Source organism: Macaca fascicularis, chromosome 4, assembly GCF_037993035.2.
Source record: "Macaca fascicularis isolate 582-1 chromosome 4, T2T-MFA8v1.1".
NCBI classification, from domain to species: domain Eukaryota; kingdom Metazoa; phylum Chordata; class Mammalia; order Primates; family Cercopithecidae; genus Macaca; species Macaca fascicularis.
In genome coordinates this window covers 25,039,993-25,067,441 of record NC_088378.1, presented here as the reverse complement: position 1 = coordinate 25,067,441, position 27,449 = coordinate 25,039,993, and the positions used below count along the sequence as shown (strand labels likewise).

General features: G+C 33.3%; 1 protein-coding gene across 11 annotated transcripts in view; it reads left to right on the top strand.

The window, feature by feature from the left end:
* TBC1D32 (TBC1 domain family member 32) overlaps positions 1 to 26,422 on the top strand; it is a 226,664-nt gene extending 200,242 nt beyond the window's left edge. For all 11 annotated transcript variants that reach the window (XR_012433384.1, XM_065543266.1, XM_074036960.1 and 8 more), the window contains 3 exons: positions 2,551 to 2,691; positions 14,195 to 14,383; positions 25,043 to 26,422. Coding sequence is in view for 10 of the 11 variants with exons in the window: in XM_065543266.1 (XP_065399338.1) it covers positions 2,551 to 2,691; positions 14,195 to 14,383; positions 25,043 to 25,162 (450 nt within the window). In the remaining variant the exon portion in view is untranslated. The remainder of the gene's footprint in view (positions 1 to 2,550; positions 2,692 to 14,194; positions 14,384 to 25,042) is intronic.
* The last annotated feature ends 1,027 nt before the right edge of the window (positions 26,423 to 27,449 follow it).

Sequence of the window (27,449 nt, the reverse complement as noted above, 5' to 3'; positions counted from 1 at the left end):
TAGCAATGTAGAACTAGTTTATTTTCTTAATATCAGGAATAAAATGACTCATCCAAAGACCTACAATGGAAGAAAAAAAAACTAAGACCACTATGTTTTATTTTTAAACATAAATCTTTTATTAATCACTAAAGTAATATACTGTATTCTGAAGAGTGTTATGTTGTAAAGTCCTTGCTTCATGTTATGTCACTTTCTAGGATCTACAAAGCCAATGTTTTTATTGACAATTTTTTTGCACTTTGTCTTAGCATAGTTTATATATTAGATTATTAATTAGATGATGCTAAATGCTGTTGTCCTGCATATGTTCCATTAATCCGATATTCTGAATGATAAAGAGTTACTGTCCTTTCAGAGAGTGGTGACTAAACAAATTACATCAAAACACTTTAAGTATAATAAACAATTTATCATTTGATGATTCAGAAGACTTTGTGTTATATTCATGTGACTCCGAGCTGTCACTATTGATCTGGTTTTATGAACAATGTTTACTGTAAAATAGAGGCATGAAATGGTAATTAATAGATCAACTAATGAAACTTTTATATAAGCGAGCTTACTGTATGACAAAAAGAAAAGACACTAATAATTGCATACTGTGCAATCTGTGTGTGTAATCATTAGCATCTTCTCTTTTTAGCATTCAGTCAATAATATGTTGAGCAACTATTCTATGCAAGGCTTGGTATCAGGAGCTGTGTTACCACAAAGTATGGCAAAATTTCTTCCAACAGAGTCTAATTTATAAGAATAGAAGAACTCTTGCCTCAATGTAGGGAGTCCATTACATAACAATGACTTATTTTCCTTGAAAATATAATTAATAACTCTATTGTCTGTATCTCTTAATGGACCTACTCTAAAGGTATTTCTAATGTGGCCTGTATATGAATCATTTCCTATACATAGAACTCTTATACTACTAGTAGACATGTAATCAGAAAATTACTACCTAAGTTTGCATGGAAAAACTAAAATGTATTTATGAGTTGATTTTTGTTTTCATATATGCTTGTTAAATTTGCTCATTCTACAAATCGTCATTAGTAAAACACATTGCAGTATTTCACAAAAGAAGATAAATCAATGGGTACTATTTATCATTCAGTCCATATTATTATTTTAATGACTCATTAAAGTTTTGTTTTTGTCCTATATATCGATACAAAGTTGGCTACAAGATACCATTTACTGTGCTATCTCTTCATTCATTAATGCACAAAAATAATGTTTTTTTCAAGTACTGTGAGGTATCTCCGGGAGAACCCTTCATAAATATACATTTACATAAATATTTATGTTTCTACAAATATATATTTCTGGAATGTGAAATAATAAATCATTTATGATGATGAATGATAAAACAGAAAAACCACTGTAAATCAACTTGCTGATTTCAGAAACTTCAGTGTATAACTCAAACCTAAATTCTTAAAAGCATCCTAGCATTAGCAATAAGGCTTTAAAGAAATCTTCCATATTTCAACTCATATAATTGCTATGAGTTTAATTTGTTTTAAGTTAAAAGTATTAACTTTATTTTATTTAAAAAGTTTGAAAATAAGATTTGTCCAGTAAAAGCAAGAAGATAAGATACCTTTTTGGCAGTCTTTGAATTATGTAAAATCTTCAGATCTAATTTGATTAATGTTTTTATTGATATTATTGCTAGTTGAACAGTTTTTCTTTTCATAAAATTATACCTTCAGGTTTATTACTCTTTGTTAAAAAACAATTATTATGGGTATATGTCAAATTTTTGGTAATACCCAGTTCATTATTGATCATTTGCAATGATAAATTGTACCTAAGATCTAAATTGAAAAAATAAACAACATGTTTGTAAATATATATGTGTGTATATATTCACATACATATGTACTATATATAAAATAAAATATAAGTAACTATCAATATACAATTATATAAAAATAAACATAAATTTTATACAAAATAGTTGGCCTGAGAACCTTGATGGGAATGCCTTGTGCACTTCTTTCCCAGTTTTAGAGATGAGTTTCTCATGTCATTCCCAATTTGAATTATCATTAATTCAGGGTCAGATTTAGGTTAATATCAACATAGTAAAGGGGACAATGCAGATATCTTCAAGAGGTGACAAAGCTAAAATCCTTTGACATTATAGAATCATTGGCCAAAGCCAAGAATATTAAGCATATTTCAATACACTTAGTATTAAAATGTAAAATATTACTCGTGTACTCACTTACATGTGTATTTATTCTTTCATGTAACAGCCCTCATCTTTCCACAAGGATTTAAGTTGTCAAAATTATAAATTATTAACTCTATTCCTGAGTCTTGGAAGGCATATAACGCTGCCTTTATCAAAATTTCTTCTTTCACCACTGTTTAACATTCTGACTTTTTACTTTACGTAATTATTATATTTACAGTAATTTGTTATGCCACCATATTAATTTTGAAGCAGCAATTTATAGCAAAAGGAAAATAGGTATGTTGGATTATTTTAAATGATCTGTGTATTTATTATTTAATTTTTAATTTTTCTCTTTTATTCAGAGTTACCTACCTATTGACACTGTAGACTCTGGCATCCATCCAGTGTATTTTTGCAGCACCCATTATATTGAAATGCTACTGAAGGCTGAGTTGCCTCTTGTGTTTTCAGCTTTTCACATGTCTGGTTTTGCACCATCACAGGTAATCCATAAGGGAGTAGCATTTCTTCAACTGCTTTATTTCAATGTCTTCAAATAAAACTGTGTTCTCATCAAATAAGGAAATACATTTAAATTAATAAAAGTGTGTATTTAAAATCCTCAAGCTAGCTTTTTCCCCAGGCCTGTTATGATATAAGTTGGCTTTATAAAACTTTCTACCATTTGCAAAATTTCAGCTATTCAGGGCATGCACTGTCTGAAAGTCTGTATGACATGTAGGCTTTTTAATGGAGATGGTAATACTTGCTTCATAATGCCAGTGATTTACTGAGGTAACAGGGCAAGAATTCTTACCAACATTGCTTCATATATGAAATACTGTGTCTTATCTGACAAAAAAATCCCAAAATAATTATACATAATTGCTTACATGTTTTAGACTTGAATTATTGAGAAATTATCCAGCATGTTATCATTAAGTAGTGTCTATTAGAGAGAATTATTCTACATCAATGCTATAGAAGAATCCTGCCAGTCTTGGTTTCTAAAGTATTGAATTTTGTCTCATTTCTTTTAATTAAATTATAATGTAGAATTTTACCAATATATTTTATGATTAAGATTAACTTGATCATGGGACTTCTTTGATATTTTTATGTGATACAGTAATAGATTTCTTAATAGTAAACTATCCTTGCATTCCCTTAGATTTATCCTATAGGGAATCTTTTCCACTTGATTAGATACTAGCTTTTCTTGATATTATGATATGAGCTTTCATATTTATTTTGAAGAAACCTTATATCATTTATTAAATTTATTTTTATGAAGTTATTCTTCCTATTTTAAACTTTTTGAAGTTAATAAGAAATTTAAATATAGAAAGGAATTGTGCGTAGTTTAAAGGAATACTCTTCCTTGGCCAATTTTTGCTCCTGCTATATGTACCTAAAACACTTTTTAGAACTTTAAATCACAAAATTTTTTAAGTCTGGTCAGAGGCAGTTGTTTAAACGTTTACTATAAACTCAATAATCAATTCTTTCCATTCTTCTAAAAAACTCAACTGGGAACAGTACGTTCCTGAGAGTTCCTTTTTGCTTTTCTAATCTGCATTAGTGTAATGTGTATTGTCTAAAGAATCCAATAATTTATGAGTCTCTACCATATGCTCTTTAATTTAAAACTGGACCAACAAAGACTATGGGAAAACCTTGCAATACCTCAAGCCCTGCTCTATTGATTTAGTGATTAAAAAGAGAATATCCATCTAGTAATTGGATATATCTTTATCAGTTTTATATATTTTTATTAATTTGGAACTACATGCAAATGGCAGATTTATTTAATAACAACCACTTCATTATTTTGAAACAGTAATGCTATTCTTTCTCTTAAAGTAATGTAAAAATATCCTTTTAATGACTCCCCATGTGAATTAATCTGTCTTAAGAAGTTGTATCATTGCTCTGTTGATATTATTTACCATTTTATTGCTAATTATAAAATATGAAAACAGCTTTTAAGTAACTAAATAGGTATATGTGATTAAGTAATTATTTGGATACAAATTTCGTAGCTTATTCATTTTGATCTAATTAGGAGCAGTGCTTTTTGAAGTTGTGTATTTTTAGGCACTGAGGAATTGGTTGATTAATGAATAATTTGTAGGCAGATTGCTAAATGAAATACACAGATCTCTAAAGTAAAAATAAGCTCAACTGAAGTACAAAAAAATAAATGTAGTAAGAAATGCATGTTTGTTGTAGAGTTTCTTTTATTGGTAACTGAGTTTGCAAAGCAAATAGAAATTTGAATATATATTATTCTTAAATGAGCAACAGAAAATCAAATGTTCTCATTAACTTTTTGACTAATTTTATCTTTTGTTAAAAAAAAGTCTTACTGTACTTTGTTCATTTTCCTGGCTTAAGAAGTACCATGTATCTTTAATGATTCATCTCTTATAATTCCTTGGAGTCACTATCCTGCATATCATTGATTATTATATTGTACTATGTCAACAATTAGGCTAACACAGATAATCCCCTGGATATAAAGTATAAATACCTGCTTAGATTTTCTTATTTGCTGTTTTTCCCCCTATTATGAAAGCAGGATTATAGAAAACTGTTTCATTATTTTTTTGTGACACAATGCTTTTTGAAAATGTAAATCATACAAATGCAAAGCAGGATATGAAGGCTGGGCATGGCCCTTGTTCAGCGTCAGATTTATAAAATGCATATGTCTTTATGAATGTGTATGTCTTCCTTCTCTTCATGTTTTGGATCCATTGCATCTTGAGATAATAATACATTCTCCCTTCCTGTGAGTTATTTTTGCTTGTTGGTACTTGTCCTTTAATATATGTCCAGATGGAAATATCCTGGATCATTTACAAGTATTTTGCTCTGTGTTTGTACACTGCTTCTGTACCCCTCTTTTAGTAGAAACACCTGTCTTGCTTTGTGGAATCATTATTTGTATTCTTTACCTTGCTCTTTTTAATTGAAGATCTTTAAAGGTATGGATATATGTGTGCCTCACTTCAGGTCCCTTGAGTTTCTGACACAGTGTCTTGCTTCATAGTATTATACTGTACTATATATACACTTCATAGTATTGTACTATGAAGTGCAGCAAAAATAGTCTTATGTTTTTCATGTTTCTTCATAGTATAAAGAGTGGTTCTTTTTTCATTTAAAATTTTAACCTTTGTTGTGTGACAGATAGAGAAATTCAGGATCAATGAAGTTAATTGACTTGCAGAGGTCATTCAGATAGTATAAGGACTTGAAACCACTTTTATTCCAAAGTTAGTTTTCTTCCTTACTTTACTGATACTTTTTCTATGATGAAAGCAAATGAAGCCAGAGGAGTTGTTAAAAATAGTGTCTTTGAATCAGAAAACTTTATCATTTGTAAATCATACCTATTTTGACTTAATTGAGTATCTGTAGGTAATTGTTTTAACCAGACTTTTTTGACTTAATGTTTTATTATTATTATTATACTTTAAGTTCCGGGGTACATGTACAGAATGTGCAGGTTTGTTACATAGGTATACATGTGCCATGGTGGTTTGCTGCACCCATCAACCCATCATCTACATTAGATATTTCTCCTAATGCTCTCCCTCCCCTAGGCCCCCACCATGCAATAGGCCCCAGTCTGTCATGTTCCCCTCCCCTGTGTCCATGTGTTCTCATTGTTCAACTCCCATTTATGACTGAGAAGATGCGGTGTTTAGTTTTTGGTTATTGTGTTAGTTTGCTGAGAATGATGGTTTCTGGCTTCATCCATTTCCCTGCAAAGGACATGAACTCATCATTTTTTATGGCTGCATAGCATTCCATGGTATATATGTGCCACATTTTCTTTATCCAGTCTATCATTGATGGGCAGTTGAGTTGGTTCCAAGTCTTTGCTGTTGTGAAAAGTGCCACAGTAAACATACGTGTGCATGTGTCTTTATAGTAGAACGATTTATAATCCCTTGGGTAGATACCCAGTAATGGGATTGCTGGGTCGAATGATATTTCTGGTTCTACATACTTGAGGAATCCCCACACTGTCTTCCACAATGGTTGAACTAAATTATACTCCCACCAACAGTGTAAAAGTGTTCCTGTTTCTCCACAACTTCTCCAGCACCTGTTGTTTCCTGACTTTTGAATGATTGCCATTCTAACTGGCGTGAGGTGGTATCTCATTGTGGGTTTGATTTGCATTTTTCTAATAACCAGTGATGATGAGCTTTTCTTCATATGTTTGTTGGCTGCATAAATGTCTTCTTTTGAGAAGTGTCTGTTCATATTATTTGCCCACTTTTTGATGGGGACTTTTCTTGTAAATTTGTTTGAGTTCTTTGTAGATTCTGGATAGTAGCCCTCTATCAGATAGATAGATTGCAAAAATTTTCTCCCATTCTATAGGTTGCCTGTACACTCTGATGATAGTTTCTTTTTCTGTGCAGAAGCTCTTTAGTTTAATTAGATCCCATTTATCAATTTTGGCTTTTGTTGCCATTGCTTTTGGTGTTTTAGTCATGAAGTCTTTGCCCATGCCTATGTCCTGAATGGTATTGCCTAGGTTTTCTTCTAGGGTTTTTATAGTTTGAGGTCTTACGTTTAAATCTTTAATCCATCTTGAGTTAATTTTTGTATAAAATATAAGGAAGTGGTCCAATTTCAGTTTTCTGCCTATCACTAGCCAGTTTTCCCAGCACCATTTATTAGACAGGGAATCCTTTCCCCATTGCTTGCTTTTGTCAGGTTTGTTAAAGAACAGATGGTTGTACATGTGTGGTGTTATTTCTGAGGCCTCTGTTCTGTTCCATTGGTCTATATATCTGTTTTGGTACCAGTACCCTGCTGTTTTGGTTACTGTAGCCTTGTAGTATAGTTTGAAGTCAGGTAGCATGATGCCTCCAGCTTTGTTCTGTTTTCTTTAGGATTGTTTTGGCTACCCAGGCTTTTTTGTTCCATATGAACTTTAAAGTAGTTGTTTTCCAATTCTGTGAAGAAAGTCAATGATGACTTGATGGGAATAGCATTGAATCTATAAATTACTTTGGGCATTGGGTTGGTTCCAAGTCTTTGCTAGTGTGAATAGTGCCGCAATAAACATATATGTGCATGTGTCTTTATAGAAGCATGATTTATAATCCTTTGGGTATATGCCCAGTAATGAGATGGCTGAGTCAAATGGTATTTCTAGTTCTAGATCCTTGAGGAATTGCCACATTGTCTTCCACAATGGTTGAACTAGTTTACAGTCCCACCAACAGTGTAAAAGTGTTCCTATTTCTCCACATCCTCTCCAGCACCTGTTGTTTCCTGACTTTTTAATGATCACCATTCTAACTGGTGTGAGATAGTATCTCATTGTGGTTTTGATTTGCATTTCTCTGATGGCCAGTGATGATGAGCATTTTTTCATGTGTCTGTTGGCTGCATAAATGTCTTCTTTTGAGAAGTGACTGTTCATATCCTTTGCCCACTTTTTGATGGGGTTGTTTGTTTTTTTCCTGTAAATTTGTTTGAGTTATTTGTAGATTCTGGATATTAGCCCTTTGTCAGATGAGTAGATTGCAAAAATTTTCTTCCATTCTGTAGGTTGCCTGTTCACTCTGATGGTAGTTTCTTTTGCTGTGCAGAAGCTCTTTAGTTTAATTAGATACCATTTATCAATTTTGGCTTTTGTTGCCATTGCTTTTGATGTTTTAGACATGAAGTCCTTGCCCATGCCTATGTCCTGAATGGTATTGCCTAGGTTTTCTTCTAGGGTTTTTATGGTATTAGGTCTAACATTTAAGTCTCTAATCCATCTTGAATTAATTTTTGTATAAGGTGTAAGGAAGGGATCCAGTTTCAGCTTTCTACTTACGGCTAGCTAGTTTTCCCAGCACCATTTATTAAATAGGGAATGCTTTCCCCATTTCTTGTTTTTGTCAGGTTTGTCAAAGATCAGATGGTTGTAGATGTGTAGTATTGTTTCTGAGGCCTCTATTCTGTTCCATTGGTCTATATCTCTGTTTTGGTACCAGTACCATGCTGTTTTGGTTATTGTAGCCTTGTAGTATGATAGACTAGGTTAAGAAATTATGACACATATACACCATGGAATACTGTGCAGCCATGAAAAAGGATGAGTTCGTGTCCTTTGTAGGGACATGAATGAAGCTGGAAGCCATCATTCTCAGCAAAATATCTCAAGGACAAAAAGCCAAATACTGCTTGTTCTCACTCACAGCGGGGAATTGAACAATGAGAACACTTGGACACAGGAAGGAGAACATCACACACTGGGGCCTGTTGTGGGGAGTGGGGAGTGGGGAGTGTTAACATTAGGAGATATACCTAATGTAAATGACGAGTTAATGGGTGCAGCACACCAACATGGCACATGTATACATATGTAACAAACCTGCACGTTGTGCACATGTACCCTAGAACTTAAAGTATAATAATAATAAAAAAATTACTTTGGGCAGTATGGCCATTTTCATGATATTGATTCTTCCTATCCATGAGCATGGAATGTTTTTCCATTTATTTTTGTCTTCTTTTATTTCCTTAAGCAGTGGTTTGTAGTTCTACTTGATGAGGTCCTTCACATCCCTTGTAAATTGTATTCCTAGGTATTTTATTGTCTTTGAAGCAATTGTGAATGGAAGTTGACTCATGATTTGGCTCTCTGTTTTTCTGTTATTGGTGTATAGGAATGCTTGTAATTTTTGCACATTGATTTTGTATCCTGACACTTTGCTGAAGTTGCTTATCAGCTTAAGGAGATTTTGGGCCGAGATGATGGGGTTTTCTAAATATACAGTATCACCACTGATCCCACAGAACTACAAACTGCCATCAGAGAATATTATAAACACCTCTACACAAATAAACTAGAAAATCTAGAAGTAATGGATAAATTCCTGGACACGTACACCCTCCCAAGACTAAACCAGGAAGATGTTGAATCCCTGAATAGATTAATAACAAGTTCTGAAATTATGGCAGTAATTAATATCCTACCAACCAAAAAATAGTCCAGGACCACACCAATTCACAGCCAAATTCTGCCAGAGGTTTGAGGAGGAGTTGGTGCCATTCCTTCTGAAACTATTCCAAACAGTAGACAAAGAGGGAATTCTCCCTAACTCATTTTATGAGGCCAGCATCATCCTGATACCAAAACCTGGCAAAGACACACACGAAAAAGAAAATTTCAGACCAGTATGCCTGACGAATATCGATGTGAAAATCCTCAATATAATACTGGCAAACTAAATCCAGTAGCACATCAAGAAGCTTATCCACCACGATCAAGTTGGCTTCATCCCTGGGATGCAAGACCGGTTCAACATACACAAATCAATAAATGTAATCCATCACATAAACAGAACTAATGACAAAAACCACAGGATTATCTCAATAGATACAGAAAAATTCAGCACCCCTTCATGCTAAAAACTTGCAATAAACTAGGTATTGGTGGAACCTATCTCAAAGTAATAAGAGCTATTTATGACAAACCCACAGCTCATATCATAGTGAATGGGCAAAAACTGGAAGCATTCCCTTTGAATACCAGCACAAGACAAGGATGTCCTCTGTCACCACTCCCATTCAACATAGTGTTGAAAGTTCTGGCCAGGGCAATCAGGCAAGAGAAAGAAATAAAGGGTATTCAAATAGGAAAAGAGGAAGACTTAATGTTCTTCTGAGAACCTTTGAAGATTGTTTTTTAATTCTAGTTACAAGGAGGAATAATTTATCTCAGATAAAATAATGTGCACCTCAGTGTGGCATCTTAATGTCCTTTGACATATCTTAAGTATGGTTCAAGAACAAAATTCCCTAGGAGAGCTGTGGTAGATTTTAATGCATATTATGTAAGTGATTTTCCTTCCTTACAAGCCTAAAAAGCTATTTAAATGTCTTAAAGTGTAATTAGTTCTACATTACGTATGGAATGGTGGTTTACCATAAAACAAAACTCATTTGTTTCACTTTCTTTATAAGCCTATTTCATTACTATTGATAATAGCATTTTTTTCCAGTAAATATAAAGACTCAACTGATTGTTTTTGAAAATATAATAATATATTTTTGAGACATATAAATGGTAATTTGTCATTTTCTGACAGAGTTACATGTCCATTTATTCTTTAACACAGCAGTCTCATTTGTAGAGCTCTAAGCAAGGAATACACAGGGAAAAAATTTGAAAATACATATCCACAAATATGTTTTTATAGTATTCTTTATAGTATCTAAAGACTAGAAACACTGCAAATGACCATGAATGGAGCTTAGTTGAATAAATTGTGGTTTATCTACAATGGAATACTATGCAGTTGGAGGAAACATCTTTAGTAGGAGAAAGGGATGCAGGAAAGGAGGGGAACCTATAGGGGAAAAGGAACTTAAGACACATATCAACCAATCAAAATTTGAAATTGTCTAGTTCATGTACTATTCTATCTTCCTTTATATATGTTTTTAAAAATTCCATAATGTTAAAGAAAAAACTACATCATGTCTGTTTGGACACATACTATTTCCTCTGTCCTATTAGAATTCTAGGTTGTCAGTTGATTTGCAGAACTTTATAAAAATACGAAAGTGGCCAGGTGTGGTGGCTCATGCAGGTAATCCCACCACTTTGGGAGGCTGAGATAGGTGGATCACTTGAGGTCAGGAGTTCAAGACCATCCTGGCCAACATGGTGAAACCCTGTCTCTACCAAACGTACAAAAATTAGCTGGGGTCTTGGCGCACACTTGTAATCCCACCTACTCAAGAGGCTGATGCATGAGAATCATTTGAACCCAGGAGGCAGAGGTTGCAGTGAACTGAGATTGCACCACTGCATTCCAGCCTGGGTGATGGAGTGAGACTGTCTAAAAAAATAAATATATACAGAAGTCACTTGCTCAGAGATTAAAATTTATGACTCATAGCTCAGCATTCTTCCAGGGATACAGTGTTTTGGAATTCTGCTATTTCAATGTAAGTCTGAAGTACTTGCAAATATAGTAAAGCCAATATAATTTCTACCAAGCGAAGAGGGTCATATGTTTAAAAAGTATGTATATACCACTTTAAGTGTAAACTTTGTGAAACAGGGATAAATGTCTTTTGTTCCCATAAAAAATGGTAATATTACCTTGTACATATGAGGTGGTCAAGAAATATTTGTTAAATAATAACATCTATACCTTTGTTATAACATATAGCACTTTTTCAAAGTACTTTCAGTTACAGTCTCTCAGTTTTCCTCTTCGAAATTTCCCATGTGATGGGAAAACATAGGTATTATATCCATTTAATGGAAGAAAAATTCAGTGTACAGACAACAATGCTTGAATGTATATACATGCCAAAAAATTACAACTGCATTAGAAACTATGTATAATAATGAACTGTTGAAGATTCTAGGGTGACTTTCTTTTAACCAATGTAGATGGTGGACAGAAGCTGAGATCCCACATCTTTATCAACTTCTCATTCACTCCTGAAACTAACAATTGAATGGGAGGAACCGTTTTCTCTAGCTGTGGGGATCGTTGTATTTATTTTCATTCTTGAATTGTTTCTCTTTCTTTATCCATTCAGAGACTCTAGATTTTCATTAATACAGCATGGCCTTAAGTTGATTGGCATTAATAGCTGTAGCAAAGAACAGAGAGAGAATCTTGGCAGCAGGGCAACCAGCAATTAGAGAATTATTGCTCCTAGTCAAAGTACTACAGACTGCTTCAGTCTGCCTAGTCAAGAGGGAGCAGGAGATACTTCTTCCTCAGTCCACTAGAGCCATATTACAGGGATTTGTTGGGGTGGGGGCAATGGAGATTTAGTAATGTACTCTGCATGCCAGCCTACCCTCCATGTTGAAATTTGGGAGGTGCATCCCATTAATGCCAAGTGAACAGTAAAGGTAGGACCAAGGAGAATTTAATATATACTGCCTGTTGACAAATATTGGGTATTCATAGATACATTCTAATTTAATATTGAGTTAAAACTTATGGGCTCTTTGGAAAGATTTTGGAACATAACAGGAGGGAAACATTATAATTGTAAAGGAAAATCTTACACCTGAGAACAGAATTAATAGCCTTATTTAAAGGTTAATAATTGATATGAGTAATAATGTCTGGAAAACAAAAATTCAATAATACCCTCTGGTATAGGCTGAATTGTGTCTCCTCAAAACTCACCTGTTGAAGTCCTAACCCCACTGCTTCAGAATGTGACTGTATTTGAATAGGACCTTTAAAGAAATAATTAAGTTAAAATGAGGTCATTAAGTTGGACCTTAATCCAATATGACTGGTGTCTTTATTAAAGTGGAAATTGGGATACAGACATGTACTAAAGGAAGCCCATGTGAAGACACAGGGAAAGACAACCATCTATCTATACTCCTCAGAGACGCTTCAGAAGAAACCAGCCCTGCCAATAGCTTGATCTTGGGTTTCTCCAGAATAGAGAGAAAAAATTTTTTTTAATTGTTTAAGCCTCCCTGCCTGTGGTTCTAGCAAAGTAATATGTGTTAGTTTGTTAAAATCAGTTAAAATCAGGATCATCATGCCCAAAAGTTGAATCAAGGATATTAAAAATAACTTTTAGAACCTTTTCAAGAATGTATTTTTAGAAGAACAAAATGATAGAACACAAAAGGAAAATTTCTATATCTGTATCCTCTATACCTATGACAAATTGAGATAAGCCATTAAATCTTTTCCCTTTTCCTCCCCACATCTCCAAAAAAAAACCATAAAACTAAAGGACAAGAGATATTCAATAAGGGGAATCTTCCATCGAAGGTAAAGTAATTTGTGAATCATAAATGAAAGTGAAAATATTGGAAAGTAATTGTGTTCGTTTCTTATGACTATAGTAACAAAGTACCATGAACTTGGTGGTTAAAAACAACAGAAATTTATTTTCTCACACTTCTGGAGGCCAAAAGGCCATAATCAAAGTGTTAACAAGGCTATGTTCACTCCATAGTTGCTAAGGAAAGAACTGTTACTTACCTCTCTCCAGGTTTCTAGTAGCCTTTAGAATCTTAGCTTGCAGATACATATTGCTTCTTCACATGGTATTCTCAATTTGTGTCTTTTCATTGTCTTCCTTTCGTGTGCCTGTCTTTGTGAATGTATTTCCCCTTCTTATAAAGACACCAGTCGTATTGGATTAGGGCTCACTGTAATGACCTCATTTTAACCTGATTACATTTGTAAAGACCTTATTTTCTAATAAAGTCATATTCCGAGGTTCTGGGGGTTAGGGCTTTGACATATCTTTTGAGTGGGGCTCAACTTTACCCATAACATTGATGTATCAAAATGTTTCCAGTATTTATAATCTCTGTGTCTTTGCTATTGTTTTTTCTTAAACTTTTCTGTTTTCCACAGTGGGCACGCATTGCTTTTATAATCTGAACAAATGTTATTCAAAAAATAAACAGGAAAAAAATTCCTTTTGTAAAAGTCTCATTTTTGAAATATTCTCTGCATTAGCTCCCGGTTTTTATGTTATGTAATTCTGTTAGGTTTAAATTGTTTTCTGATTCGGGAAGAGTCCATTTGCATTAATGTAACATTTAGCAATCTGTCATCTGCATAATTATACATCTGTGGTTGTAGGTAGGATAGATAAAAAAAACTCCCATCTTTGAATTAAAATAGTCTCTTAGCATTTGTTATCTGTAGAGAGCAGATTGGTGTTTTGGGTAAGAGGAGCACGATATGAATAAAGAAGGCATTGAGTAATAGGTATATGAGGAGTGTGACCACTATCAGTTACCCTTAAGACCTAAATTCCAAGGCCGTGAAAGTTTTTTTCACAACTGAAGCAAATAGGAAAGCATCCTTGTTAGGCATCTATGAAGACTGTCTTTGTATTTTGATTAACTGCTAAGCTTTTCATTGGTTTTGTATGAGTTATTGGTTAATGTTCTTTAAAAGTCAAATGTGGTTTTATAAGTTTTTAAATGAACTTACTACTTTTTTTTTTTTTTTTTTAAAGATTTGCCTGCAATGGATAACCCAGTGTTTTTGGAATTATTTAGATTGGATAGAAATCTGCCATTATATTGCTACTTGTGTTTTCCTTGGTCCCGATTATCAAGTGTATATCTGTATAGCTATATTCAAACATTTACAGCAAGACATTCTACAGCACACTCAGACTCAAGATCTGCAAGTTTTCCTAAAAGTAAGTATGTTTATATGGAGAGGAAAATATTGAGTTAATAGCTAACTTCTGTTGCTTAATTTTAGATACTTTTTCTAGGCACTCATTTAATCCTAAAAACCAATGCTGAGAGGTAGATATTATTATCCCCATTTTAGAGATGAGTAAACTGAGGCACAGAGTTAAGTTGCCCCAAACCATATAGCTGAAGTGGAACTTGAATATGAAATAAGCTGTCTGGATCCAACACTTTGTTTGTAACCCACATGCTATGCCAAAAAAGAAATATTTTAAAAATATTCCTATGGGCTATTTGGTCAGTAAAAGTTTAATTTATTGGTTTGATACTTTTTAAATATATTTAATATAGTAATAATTTCGTATGCTTTCATATTTTTATAATATTTTTCTAAACTTCCATTTTTATAAAGATTTTCATGAAAGATTATTTTATCATAGCACTCACTTTAAAAAGTTATCACCAAATGTGGTGCTACTTTTAAAAAAGATATAGTTACTGTCTCAATTACAATAATGTGATTTTGGAAGTTGGGGACTTTAGAAAGTGCATGAGATATAAATACATCCCAGTGTTCATTTCTTGGTGGAAATCCAGCTATTTGTTTAAAGAATCTTTGAACTTAAAATGTTTCCTTATCCCTACTACCTTTGCCATTCCACAGGAACGCATATACATGTATACACTAAAAACAACATTCATCATTTGCTAGGCTTTCTCTAGGTCAACAAACAGTTTCTATGTAAATTAATTTCATTATTTACCGTTAAATACTTGCCAGGGTTTTTTTCCATTTAATGATATTTTTCTTTAAATAAATGTCATTGATCCTTTAAGATTGCCAAATTATCAAGCATTTTTATTTCATCAATTCAGAATTCAAAAGGTTTTAAACTTTCAATATATATCACCAGAAGTATAATCTTAGAAACAATCTTAATGAAAAAGTATGCTGAGAAAAATGATTGCACATGTAGAAGAAAAACTAAGATAGAAAAATAAAAGAATGCTCTCTAAGAGGTGATTTGGAATACAGGAAGTGTTAAGCAAATTGAAATTATGTTGAATACAAAATGTAGGTTCATTTTCAGTAAGGGACATTTTCGTCATCTATAGTGGTCAATTATAGGAATTTCAGAGTCTGAAATTTTCCTGTACTCATATCTGTCTGTATCCCCCTAACCTGTAATTCTCTAACATCTTATCCCACTTTAGTTTTTCTTACAGTTTTTATCACCATCTGAAAATTATTTTATATGTGTTTTTGTCTGTCTTCCCTGGTAAAATGTGTAAGTTCTATAAGGACCGTGACTTGGTCTATTTCATTTACTGATGTATTTTCAACAATATATCAAACAATAATACCTGGTAGATAATAGGTATTCAATACGTATTTGTTGATAGTGTAAGTAAATAATGTAAATAAATACATGGGAAAGATGAATAAACTTTGTTTTTTCACATCGAATAACAAACATTACTAAATTCATTAAGTGCTTACTGCTTTTCTTCCTATCAAAAGCATAATCTTTAAATTTGATTAATGTTGATTTAGTTTCATCTCTCTTTTGACTATTTGAGGGAAAAATTATAATAGAGTTTGCAAATGGTAACTTCTTTAAATGTGTCCCAAACCATTCTCCATTGTGTTTTCAGCATAATGCTATCAGTTTAAAACTAAAGGATTTTAAATGGGGAGAGCAGATTATGACCTAAGCCTCTGTTAAATTACTAAAATTTGAATAGTGTTGGTTTAAATCCAAACTAAGAACATGTAGGCAAGGAATTAATTTTAGCATGTGTCCTAGAACTAACCTTACTTTTTACCCTTGTTGTTTTCATTTATCTGAGAGATGAGAAAAAGGCTTTTTTGATTGATAGCATGACTTGACTTTTGTTGTTTTATTTTCAGTGGATAGGTGTCAAAATTCACTGTTCTGTTTTGTTGGGTACTCATTTTTCTTGTGAGATAAACTCTGGTATAGTGTATTTAAATATATATTTACATATCCCTTAACTACTCCATTTGGCCCTGAAATAGTCTTTTGTCTGCAAAGTATATAAATATATGTACAGCATTTTTCACTTATTCATATAATAACCAATAACGAAGTATTGATTAATGAACTGATTTTATTTTGCCTACCCAAAAAACATCCCCTGTCAAAAATACACACATTACTTAAGAATTCCTCATTCAACTGAAGGTATAGAGAATGAACCTTGGAAATTATGTTTTACACTTTCTTATTCAAAATCTCAGATTTGTGCAAAGGGAGAAAAGACTTATCAATAATTCTTTAAATAGGCCAGGCACAATGGCTCACACCTGTAATCCCAGCATCTTGGAAGGTCAAGGCGAGTGGATAGCTTGAACCCAGGAGTTTGAGACCAGCCTGGGCAACATGGCAAAACCCCATCTCTACCAAAAAGAAAGTACAAAAATTATCTGGGTGTGGTGGCACGCACCTGTAGTCACAGCTACTGAGGAGGCTGAGGTGGGAGGATCAATTGAGCCCAGGAGGTCGAGGCTGCAGTGAACCATGATCATACCACTGCACTCCAGCTTGGGCTACAGAACAAGACCCTGTCTCAAAAAAACAATTCCCCATGTAACTGCATACCACAGCCATAACAATATTCTTGTATAGATTATTTAATCACATTATCCCCTTGCTCTACAGATTTAATAATGATTGCTTCCAGGAAGAATGAAGATAAAGTAGAACAAGATACTTTTACTTTTTATTGTATATATTTATGGGGGCTTTATTTTATATTTGAGAAATGAGCTCATACTTCTTTTATCATAAAACTATTTTTAAGAAGAAATTGAATATATAAAAATAAATAGATCAAACATCTGACTGTTATAAATGGGTTCAAATAATCAGACCTAATTGAATTCATTTTCAAAATATTTAAAACCACAAATATGTTATGCTTTCAGTTATAATCAGTTATCTTGAGAAACTGAAGATATGCAATTCTTTTCCTGATTTAAATTTCATGTATTGAGATAAAATGACATGATAAAAGCATTGTTTTAGAAATAAAAATCTGTGTGCAATATTCAGTATCAAGAAAATATCAGTCCATTTGTAGTCACTTTGGTTTAGGCTCAAGATTTTAAATCAGGTAATTGAGAGTATGGACTCATTGCCTACATTTCTTACAGCTCACTGAAGAGCTCTTCATGATTCCAAATCAATATATGAAAAAGATAAGTTAGAATTTCTTGGATCAGAAGGTGGTGTGAACAGTAATGGGCAGAACAGGTTTATGGGGGAAAGAAAAACTTACTTTTCCTCTTCAGATTAAACCACTGAAATACTAGATTAGATGAGCGCCATGGGTATGAGTTGATATCAACAAAACATTGTCTGATTGTTTCACAGTATCCTTGTAGACACAACTAGAATGTGGACTGGATATTAGAGCAGTTAAGTGCATCATTTTCATGCTGTGGTGATTAATGGATTAGTACCGAGCTAGACAGCAGCCTCTGAAGATATGCTGAAGAAAGAGCTCAGTCCTTGGGCCCAGAATTCTGAACATTTTTATCTGTGACAGATGATGGTTCAGAAAGTCCGTAGATATTGTAATTCCAAGTAGAAAAACATTCAACAAAGTAAATATTCTTTAATATTCCAGCAAGCTGGAAAGTCTTAAGTTCATTCTTCCTTCATTCTTTCAACTCATCTGTAGCTTGCACACACACACACACACACAAGCAGGTTTAGTGACAGTTTAGTTTAATAGTAGTTCATATGTGGATGTCCTAGTGTTTTAGTGAGCTGTGTTGTATTCCTGCTAACATGCTAATAGGCTGTCAGCAATCTTGGCTTTAGTTTGTGAATTCAACCTGGGGACAAACTTCACTGAAATACCAGCCTAGAAAAAGTTGCCTTTGTGTGAAAATCAGGCTGTGAAGGCTCAAACTACTTAATTAAAATGCTTCAACTAAATCCTGCATATTATGACAAAATCAATTTATAATTATGAAAAAATCAGATTAATTTCAACCCAATCAGTAAATTGTCAAGAGGGATTTTTTGTTGGTGCTATTGCAGCTGCTATTACCACAGAATGTTGACAGGGTGAGAAATGAAGATCAGACTGAGAAAATCTGGTTGAATACTAAGCTTTTATAAGATAAAAGTATACATAATATTAAAAACATCTGAGCAAATATTTTAAAGGTATTTAGTACAGTGTCAACTGTTTTGCAGATATGTTTTCTGCATTGTCCTTATATTAGTTGATTCTATCTGGTTTCACATTCTAACTTTGTCACTCACTGTGTGAGCTTGGGTATGTTGCTTAGACTTTTATGCTTATTTCTTCATCACATAGGGTTGTGGAAGAATTAAATGAGATGATATTTGTAAAATACTTTTTTTTAGACCATTATCTGGAACATAGTAAGTACTTAAAAAAACTTAGCAGTTACTAAGTTTCTACATCTCTCTACTAGATTCTTTTTATTTCTTTGTTAAAGAAGAAGATATGTAGAGAATACAAGCAAAGGAAACAGGATTTTCTAAGTGCATAGCTACACTTTGGTGTACTTTTGCTCCCATTTTTCTCCAGCTCCCGAGACTTCTTAAGATGTCATATAATAGTAATACCTGTCAATGACATTACCTTCACACCTTGGTCAGAAATATCCTCTTATACTGTTTCTGATCAGGACCTATTCTCTCATTAACCTGGCCAAGACTAAGTCAAGTCTCTGGTACAATCACATATTTCCAAGTACCCTTCAGCTGAGTTTAAATCTTCAAGAACTACATACTCTGTCCTGAATCTCTAAGAACTTCACATTCTATCCAGAATTACAAACACTATATAAACTCCCTGATCCTAAGGATCACTTAGGGTACTTACGAAAGTTAATGTATTTAGACTCCTTCCCAGACCTGTTAATTCAGAATTTATTTGGCCGAGGCATGAGTTGTCAGATTGTAGTAGAAAATCTCAAGTAGCTTGAAAACCTTTAGAATACATAAAACTGTGACCTTTGGAGCTTGTTAATAAATCAGAATCCAGAATGCCAATGCCAAGGATTCAAAAATTTTAGGGACTGCATCCAAGAGTTTCTAATTTTACTGAACACCCCAGAAGGAACATACTGGAAGAAACATTGCTTACCAGTTGTTTATGTTTCTATCACTTTGATCAAGAAGATTTTATATACACACACACACACATATATATACATACATATATATACACACACACACACATAATAGGAAAGACACGACACACAAAAAGATTATCTCTAGTAAGGGTAAAGAGTAGAACTATATTCATAAATCCTTCTCTCAAGACTTCATGTCTAAAACACCAAAAGCAACGGCAGCAAAAGCCAAAATTGACAAATGGGATCTAATTAAACTAAAGAGCTTCTGCACAGCAAAAGAAACTATCATCAGAGTGAACAGGCAATCTACAGAATGGGAGAAAGTTTTTGCAATCTACTCATCTGACAAAGGGCTAATATCCAGAACCTACAAAGAACTCAAACAAATTTACGAGAAAAAAACAAACAACCCCATCAAAAAGTGGCCAAAGGATATGAACAGACATTTCTCAAAGGAAGACATTCATACAGCCAACAGACACATGAAAAAATGCTCATCATCACTGGCCATCAGAGAAATGCAAATCAAAACCACAATGAGATACCATCTCACACCAGTTAGAATGGCGATCATTAAAAAGTCAGGAAACAACAGGTGCTGGAGAGGATGTGGAGAAATAGGAACACTTTTACACTGTTGGTGGGATTGTAAACTAGTTCAACCATTATGGAAAACAGTATGGCGATTCCTCAGGGATCTAGAACTAGATGTACCATATGACCCAGCCATCCCATTATTGGGTATATACCCAAAGGATTATAAATCATGCTGCTATAAAGACACATGCACACGTATGTTTATTGCGGCACTATTCACAATAGCAAAGACTTGGAATCAACCCAAATGTCCATCAGTGACAGACTGGATTAAGAAAATGTGGCACATATATACCATGGAATACTATGCAGCCATAAAAAAGGATGAGTTTGTGTCCTTTGTAGGGATATGGATGCAGCTGGAAACCATCATTCTTAGCAAACTATCGCAAGAACAGAAAACCAAACACCGCATCTTCTCACTCATAGGTGGGAACTGAACAATGAGATCACTTGGACTCGGGAAGGGGAACATCACACACCGGGGCCTATCATGGGGAGGGTGGAGGGGGGAAGGATTGCATTGGGAGTTATATCTGATGTAAATGACGAGTTGATGGGTGCTGACGAGTTGATGGGTGCAGCAGAGCAACATGGCACAAGTATACATATGTAACAAACCTGCACGTTATGCACATGTACCCTAGAACTTAAAGTATAATAATAATAATTAATTAATTAATTAATTTAAAAAAAAGAGCTTCCTATATGAGATTTGACATTAATGCAAATCTTCAACTTTTGTTCAGTGTATGTTAAGTTCTATACTTTTTGTGATAATTTTTTATTCTATATGCCTCATAATGTTATTAATAAAAGTCAGCTCTTCCAGTTTAACCCACTCAAAGTAACTTACCTTACCCTTTTTTCTCCATAAAGAGCTATTATATTTTAAAAATCATCATTTTGCAAGGGCATTAATAATTAAATATTTAGGAAAGAATATATCAGAGAATATCTAAACTTGGTCCTGAATTCATAAACCAGGGTATACCATGTTAGCACACTTGATCTTTTTATGCTTTTTATCTGTTTACTACTACAAAAGAACTTATCTTCAATTCAGATTTTAAGCTCACATGGCTTGCAGTAGTTCTAAAAAAAATTCTGCTAAAAATTGGTATCTTCAGTATTTTTGCAAATATCAAGTAATGCAAATAACTTTTGAAAGTATTGGTATAGCTTTCTTTCCAAAATAGGTACATTTTTGAAGTTGCAAGAAAAGTCAGTAACATCCTAATATTTTAGATAAATGGTTCCCTTATATTCATGGCAAGGGGTTGAGGAGCAGAGACTGGAGTCAGTAATTCTTGATAGGCCCACCCATGCCTAACATCATATGTCTGTAGTGTGATCAAGAAAATGTAGCCGAGCCACTTCAAAGACCATCAGTAATAAAAATGTGTTCTTATTATTTATAACCACTACGAATATCTTGAATGCTTATTGTGTGCCACACACTGGTCGAAGGGCTTTACAGGTATGGCTCATTCACTCATGGATTTATTCAACTATTTATTGTTCAACAGCTGTGAGCGAAGTACTGTTTTTGTCACAGGGCAGGATGTCTCTGCCCACGTTGAACTTAAATTCTCCTGGAAGTCTAATAAATGAACAAAAACATAATATCTTAAGTACTGTAGGCCTTATTGTATTGATAATAAGGAAATCAAACATGGTGGAGGAGTCTAAGGTACCAGTCAGATAAAGATGCCAGGTAAGACCACCCTTGATGGGGTAAACAGACACCTAAATGAAGCAAAAGAAAAAGTCATGCAAAGACTTCCTAGGCAAAAGCCTGCTTAAATAGGAATAAAGGCAAGTGCAAGATCTCAGAGGTCAGAATGAGCTGGCTCACTTACAGAGTGTCAAGAAGACCACGGTGGCCAGAGCAAGGTGAAGAAATAAGAAAGGTAAGAGATGAGACAGGACCAAATCATATAAGGTACTCTAATCTATGGTAAGAAGTTCAGATTTCAGAATATTTAATCCAGAGAGCAATCGTATGATATTATTGTCCACATTTAACACATGAAAAAATGAGGCTTAGAGTCAATAAACTTACCCAAGTTCATACATCTAGTAACTAACATAGAAGAATTCAAACCCTTTCATTTGATCTGAATCCAAATCCAGTGTCCCTTTACTAGTCTGGTATTTTAATAAATATCCTAGATTCAGTGGTCCCAAATCAAATGCTCTCAATAGTTAAAACAGACGAATGCATATTTGAAATTTGAAACTGGACTTGTATACACAAAGGAGAGAGGGATACTACATATATACTATATTAGATAATGTTGAATACATCCAACATTGTGGTTTAGAATGGGAATTTTTAATACTTTTGGATGATTCAGCATTTGAAACTCAGAATTAATGAAGGCAGCAAATTGTTAAAAACAAAGCAGTTGAATAGCATCAGATACAACAAATGAAATGCAATAAGCTCAAAATGAACTTCCTAACTAAAACTTAAATCACTCTAGTAGTAATCTATTAAAAAAATTTCTGGAGCAAATACTACACTGTTAATATAAAGCAGAATAGTGTTATTACCTTATGTAATTAATGTGTCTGCTACTTAAAAAATCGGGGCATTCATATTTTTATGTAGAGTTTGATATACTTTGGTCTATAAATGAAATGATAATGAAGGAGTATTCTGAGGAAATAGTCTGTTATAACTTGAATGATAAGCTGGCAGTCTAAATGGTCCTATTACAAGTAAAAGTTATCCACTAAAAGGGCCATTAGAGAACATTTAGGATGAGATGAAAAAATGTTCTACTTTGAAGACAAAATGTAAAATGTAGATATTTTGGAATTTTATTCAGAGCTAAAATTGCCTACAAATTTTCATTAATGAACTATATCATTTGAAAACACTCCTTTTTAAATGTGAATTAAATTTTTTCTCTTATGAAATAAGACGTTAATAGCCTTATGTGTCATTTTTATGGGTATCTCTTTGGTGTAGTTATCAGGGCATTTACAATTAATGTTTAAAATGGAAACCATGATTTCAAAAAATGCATTCTGAGAAAAAAATATATTTAAATTGAGTTATAACTATGGCTGTCCCTAGGTGGTTTTTATTAAAGTGAAACAATAATTAAAAGCTGTTGAATAGATATTGCTTATTTTTTGCCCAGAAATGAGTTGTTAGAGATTTGTTCAAGTACTGTCATCTCCTATTATAATTCATATTTAATGCACAATAATATTCCTTTGAAAATAATGAATATGTCCTGAAACAGTTCTTCTGCCATTGGATCTTTGGATCTTTAGTCTCTGGTTAGAATAACACATTACTGTAATTCCTCCCCATCTTAGGTATAGTTTTAGTGAAGAGGTAGTTAAAGCCACGTCACACATAATTTGAATGAAATGAATGGATAAATTCATAATTGTTCCACGACTATAACAATAACTGTTTAAAATGAGTTCTTGAACAGTAGGGTTGTTCTTACTCTGATCCTATTTTTCCCCAAAGAAAAAAGTGAAATATTTTTGATAGGACAGGAATTTACAAAGACCCAGTATTTCTGCTATTCCTAAGATTAAAATATTCCCTTTGGCTCAGTTACTTATACATAAAATCAGAGACATGATATACACCTCAGTTGTCAACATTTTAGGGCAGGCCTGTTCTCACTCATCTTCATGTCTTCAGTGCTAATCAAGAACCTTACGTATAATAAAAGAATGAGTGAAGAAGTGAAAGAAGGATTGAAATAATTTCACAATTATCTTAAGATTAGAGCTCAGATACTTATGTTGGAAGTTATTTGTTCTACCCTTAATGGTATTAAGTATATAACAACACCGTTTCATTTCTTCAGCTATAATGTCAGCCTTGTAGACCAGTCGTTAGTTTTTTAGAATGTCCCGACTAACCTTTCTCTCAAACTATGTAGATTTTTGGTGATGATGGCAAAATAAGAGTAAAGTTACGTCAAGTTATATGCAAGCTGTGAATGATTACTGCCCGTAAGTGACAAGTGGTATCTGAAGACTTTAAAAACATCTGTTCTCATTGAGATTGTGTAATGTTTTCCTATTTCTGTATTGAGGTTTCTTCTCTGTAAACTGCCTCTAACACCCTATCTGGTATATGATATGCATTGTCTTTTATTCTTTGGGGTTGCTTTTTTTTTTTCTTGTTATAGTAATTCTTGCCTTTAAACTATAAACTCCTGAAAGGCATGAATTTTCCAAAATTTTTGTAACCTACAAAACTTCTAACATTGTAAATATTAATTACACTGAATCAGAGATGACTTTTCTTCTGCATATTTTGTTTTGCCTTGAGTGTAGGTACTGCGTAAATAGTATTTGGAGGTACTAAAAGGAATGGTCATGAAATTCCCTAAAAACTCTAAAATGTTAAACGGGTGTTCTTACTGTTTATTCTTGAGTGCCTCGTTTGGAACACTAACCATTAAATTCCAAATTAGTATAGATGTGCATAGTACCAACATTAGTAATTGCAGATTCTTGGAGGTTTTATGGACAGTAGCTTATACAACAGATTTCTTGCACTATTATGATATCCTTTGGTAGATAGGCTTCAGAGTCTTTAATAATTACAAGTCTGAACAATCATTGTATAACATACTATTTTTAAAATTAGGAAGATTTCCTTATCTGCCTTTTTTTTTTTTTTTTTTGGTAGCTGTAAATCATTTTTGGTTTTGAAAATAGAAAACCTTATTTGAGGGGGACATATAGTTTCTTCCTGTCATATATATATACACAGCTCACTAAATAAAAAGCAATTACACATTTACTGGCAACATAAACAGCCCACCCCCATCTATAGCTGAAAATAAATGGTATATCAGTTATTTAAAATTCATTAACTTGGAATTGTGAGTCTTACCCAAGTAAATTTTCCCTTTATAACTTTTGGCAGGAAGAAGCACTGCATGGGTTTCGAGTGAGTGAGTATTTTGAATACATGGAAATTTTGGAACAAAACTACCGAACAGTGCTGCTGAGAGACATGCGGAACATTAGACTGCAGAGCACATAGATCATGAGGCACACAGTTTAAATTTATGTTTTGTTTATTTTTAAAGGCAACAGGGGAGCTTGTTTTCTGTGTCTGTAACAACATATACTTTGTGAATATACATATTGTAAATACTGAGAGGTTTTGAATATAATGATATATTTAAGTAGGTATGAGCTCAATTTGTGAATTCATTTTTGTAAGTTTGTTGTTTTGTAAGGTTATTATAGAATCAGATCTAGCTTACTTACAGTTCTTATTCATATTTAAGAGTCAGTCCTGGCCGTGCGCAGTGGCTCATGCCTGTAATCCCATCATGAGGTGGGCGGATCACGAGGTCAAGAGATCGAGACCATCCTGGCCAACATGGTGAAACCTCGTCTCTGCTAAAAATACAAAAATTAGCTGGGTGTGGTGGTGTCTGTGTAGTCCCAGCTGCTCAGGAGGCTGAGGCAGGAGAATCGCTTGAACCCGGGAGGCAGAGGTTGCAGTGAGCCAAGATCATGCCACTGTATTCCAGCCTGGTGACAGAGTGAGACTCCGTCTCAAAAAAAAAAAGGCCAACCTACATCTCCTTCTTGATTCAGATGATTAAAATATTTTTTCCAGTGAGTTTGGAAAGGAGAAGTAATAGTGTAAATAATATTTTGACTAGCTGCAGAAAGCCCATAAGACAAGGAAAAGACAGTATTTCTTGCATTCTTTATGTCTGTACATATAAAGGAAAACAGACAAAACCACAACTGCTTCTTTTATATGTGAAAGAACAATGATATTATTTATCATGGCAAGTGGTAGAAAGACTGTTGTCCTTTTACATAATTGTTTTTTAGGAGTTGCTTTTGATACCTATATCAATTTATAATTCTTTGTTTGAAATGAAGTATTTACATGGTTCATTGAAGAGACAGATTGGTTATTTCATACTGATAAGCATTCTACTCCTATTTGTTATGCATTTTCCTTAGTGATAGATTTTACTTGTACTGAACCTGAAAATATAAAGGAGAATACATTTGTAAATTATTTTAAATGGCCAACACTGTGATTTGTTTTATTTAAATAGAAGTCTCTGTACCAGTAAGATTAATACAGTATGTGAATGTCTATTTTTTTATATCATAACTCAATGAATATATGAAAGATAATACATGAATATATTACATTATTCATTTTTAGACATAAGTTTATTTCAAGAAGTTTTTCTAATTGTAGATGTTGTTTTTTATTCTTTCCTTGTATCTAAATATAAATCAACCATTAAAATCGTTCTAACTTTAACCTTGCTTTTTTTTTTTCCTTTTCAACTAAAAGTGGATCATTCACAAACTAAGTTTTTCATTCAGCATGATCAAATAACTGGTACTATACAGTTTTCAATTTAGTAATATTTAGGCCATTGCAATATCAGCCTTCCAAAATCAAGTTTTATGCTGTAAATGCCAGCAATAGCTTCTCAGTAATAGTGTTCCTAAAGGGCATTGTAAAGTTGAGAAAAGTAATTTGAGCAAGTTAATTTGACATATTGCACACTTTCACTTTGGCCGATGTGAGTTAAAAGGGAGTCATAGATGACTCAGAATACCAAGCTTTGTCTACTTTCAAACTTAATTTTGAAAAGCTGTTCCATGGAAGCTGTAATACATGTTTATGGTTCCATTTCTTCCCATTCTTTCCCTGGGTTATTGTTATGGGTCCTAAGAATCGTGCAGCTTTATTTCTTTTTATAATTGCGTACACAGTAGTTGAAAATACAAATGGAGAAGAATGAACTGTAATTTAATTTTATATTGTCCATTGGTGATTTTCATTGGAAACTGAGGTAAGATCTAAATTCTAACAATTGCATTTTGGAAAAAAAAAAAAAAACTTCAGGTAGAGCTAGAAGGTTTTCATCTTCATTTGACATATAAGTGTCTTATGAACAATAACCTAGCAGTTTGTTTGGTGAAAGAAAATTTAAAATATAATAGGTTGTGTAGCTGTCATTATGAGTTATTTTTATGCTTATTTTTAGAGTACCCTTTAGAACAGTCATACCTTGTCATGCCCCTTGGTTTTATTTTTAATTATTTAAAATGTAAGTCCTTAGACTTTATTTCTAATTTGTGGAGGGGTAACTCATACATTTTATAGGATTCAATTACAATAAAATATATATTATGGCATAATGTAAAAAGGTTTATGAAAAAAAAAAATATAAAAATATTTGAATATCTGCTTTCAAGATTTCAGATTTGTAGTTCTATCCCCTCATAATACTCTCCTAAAGTATCTCTGGAGGTAAAATAAGCCTCAGAAATTCATC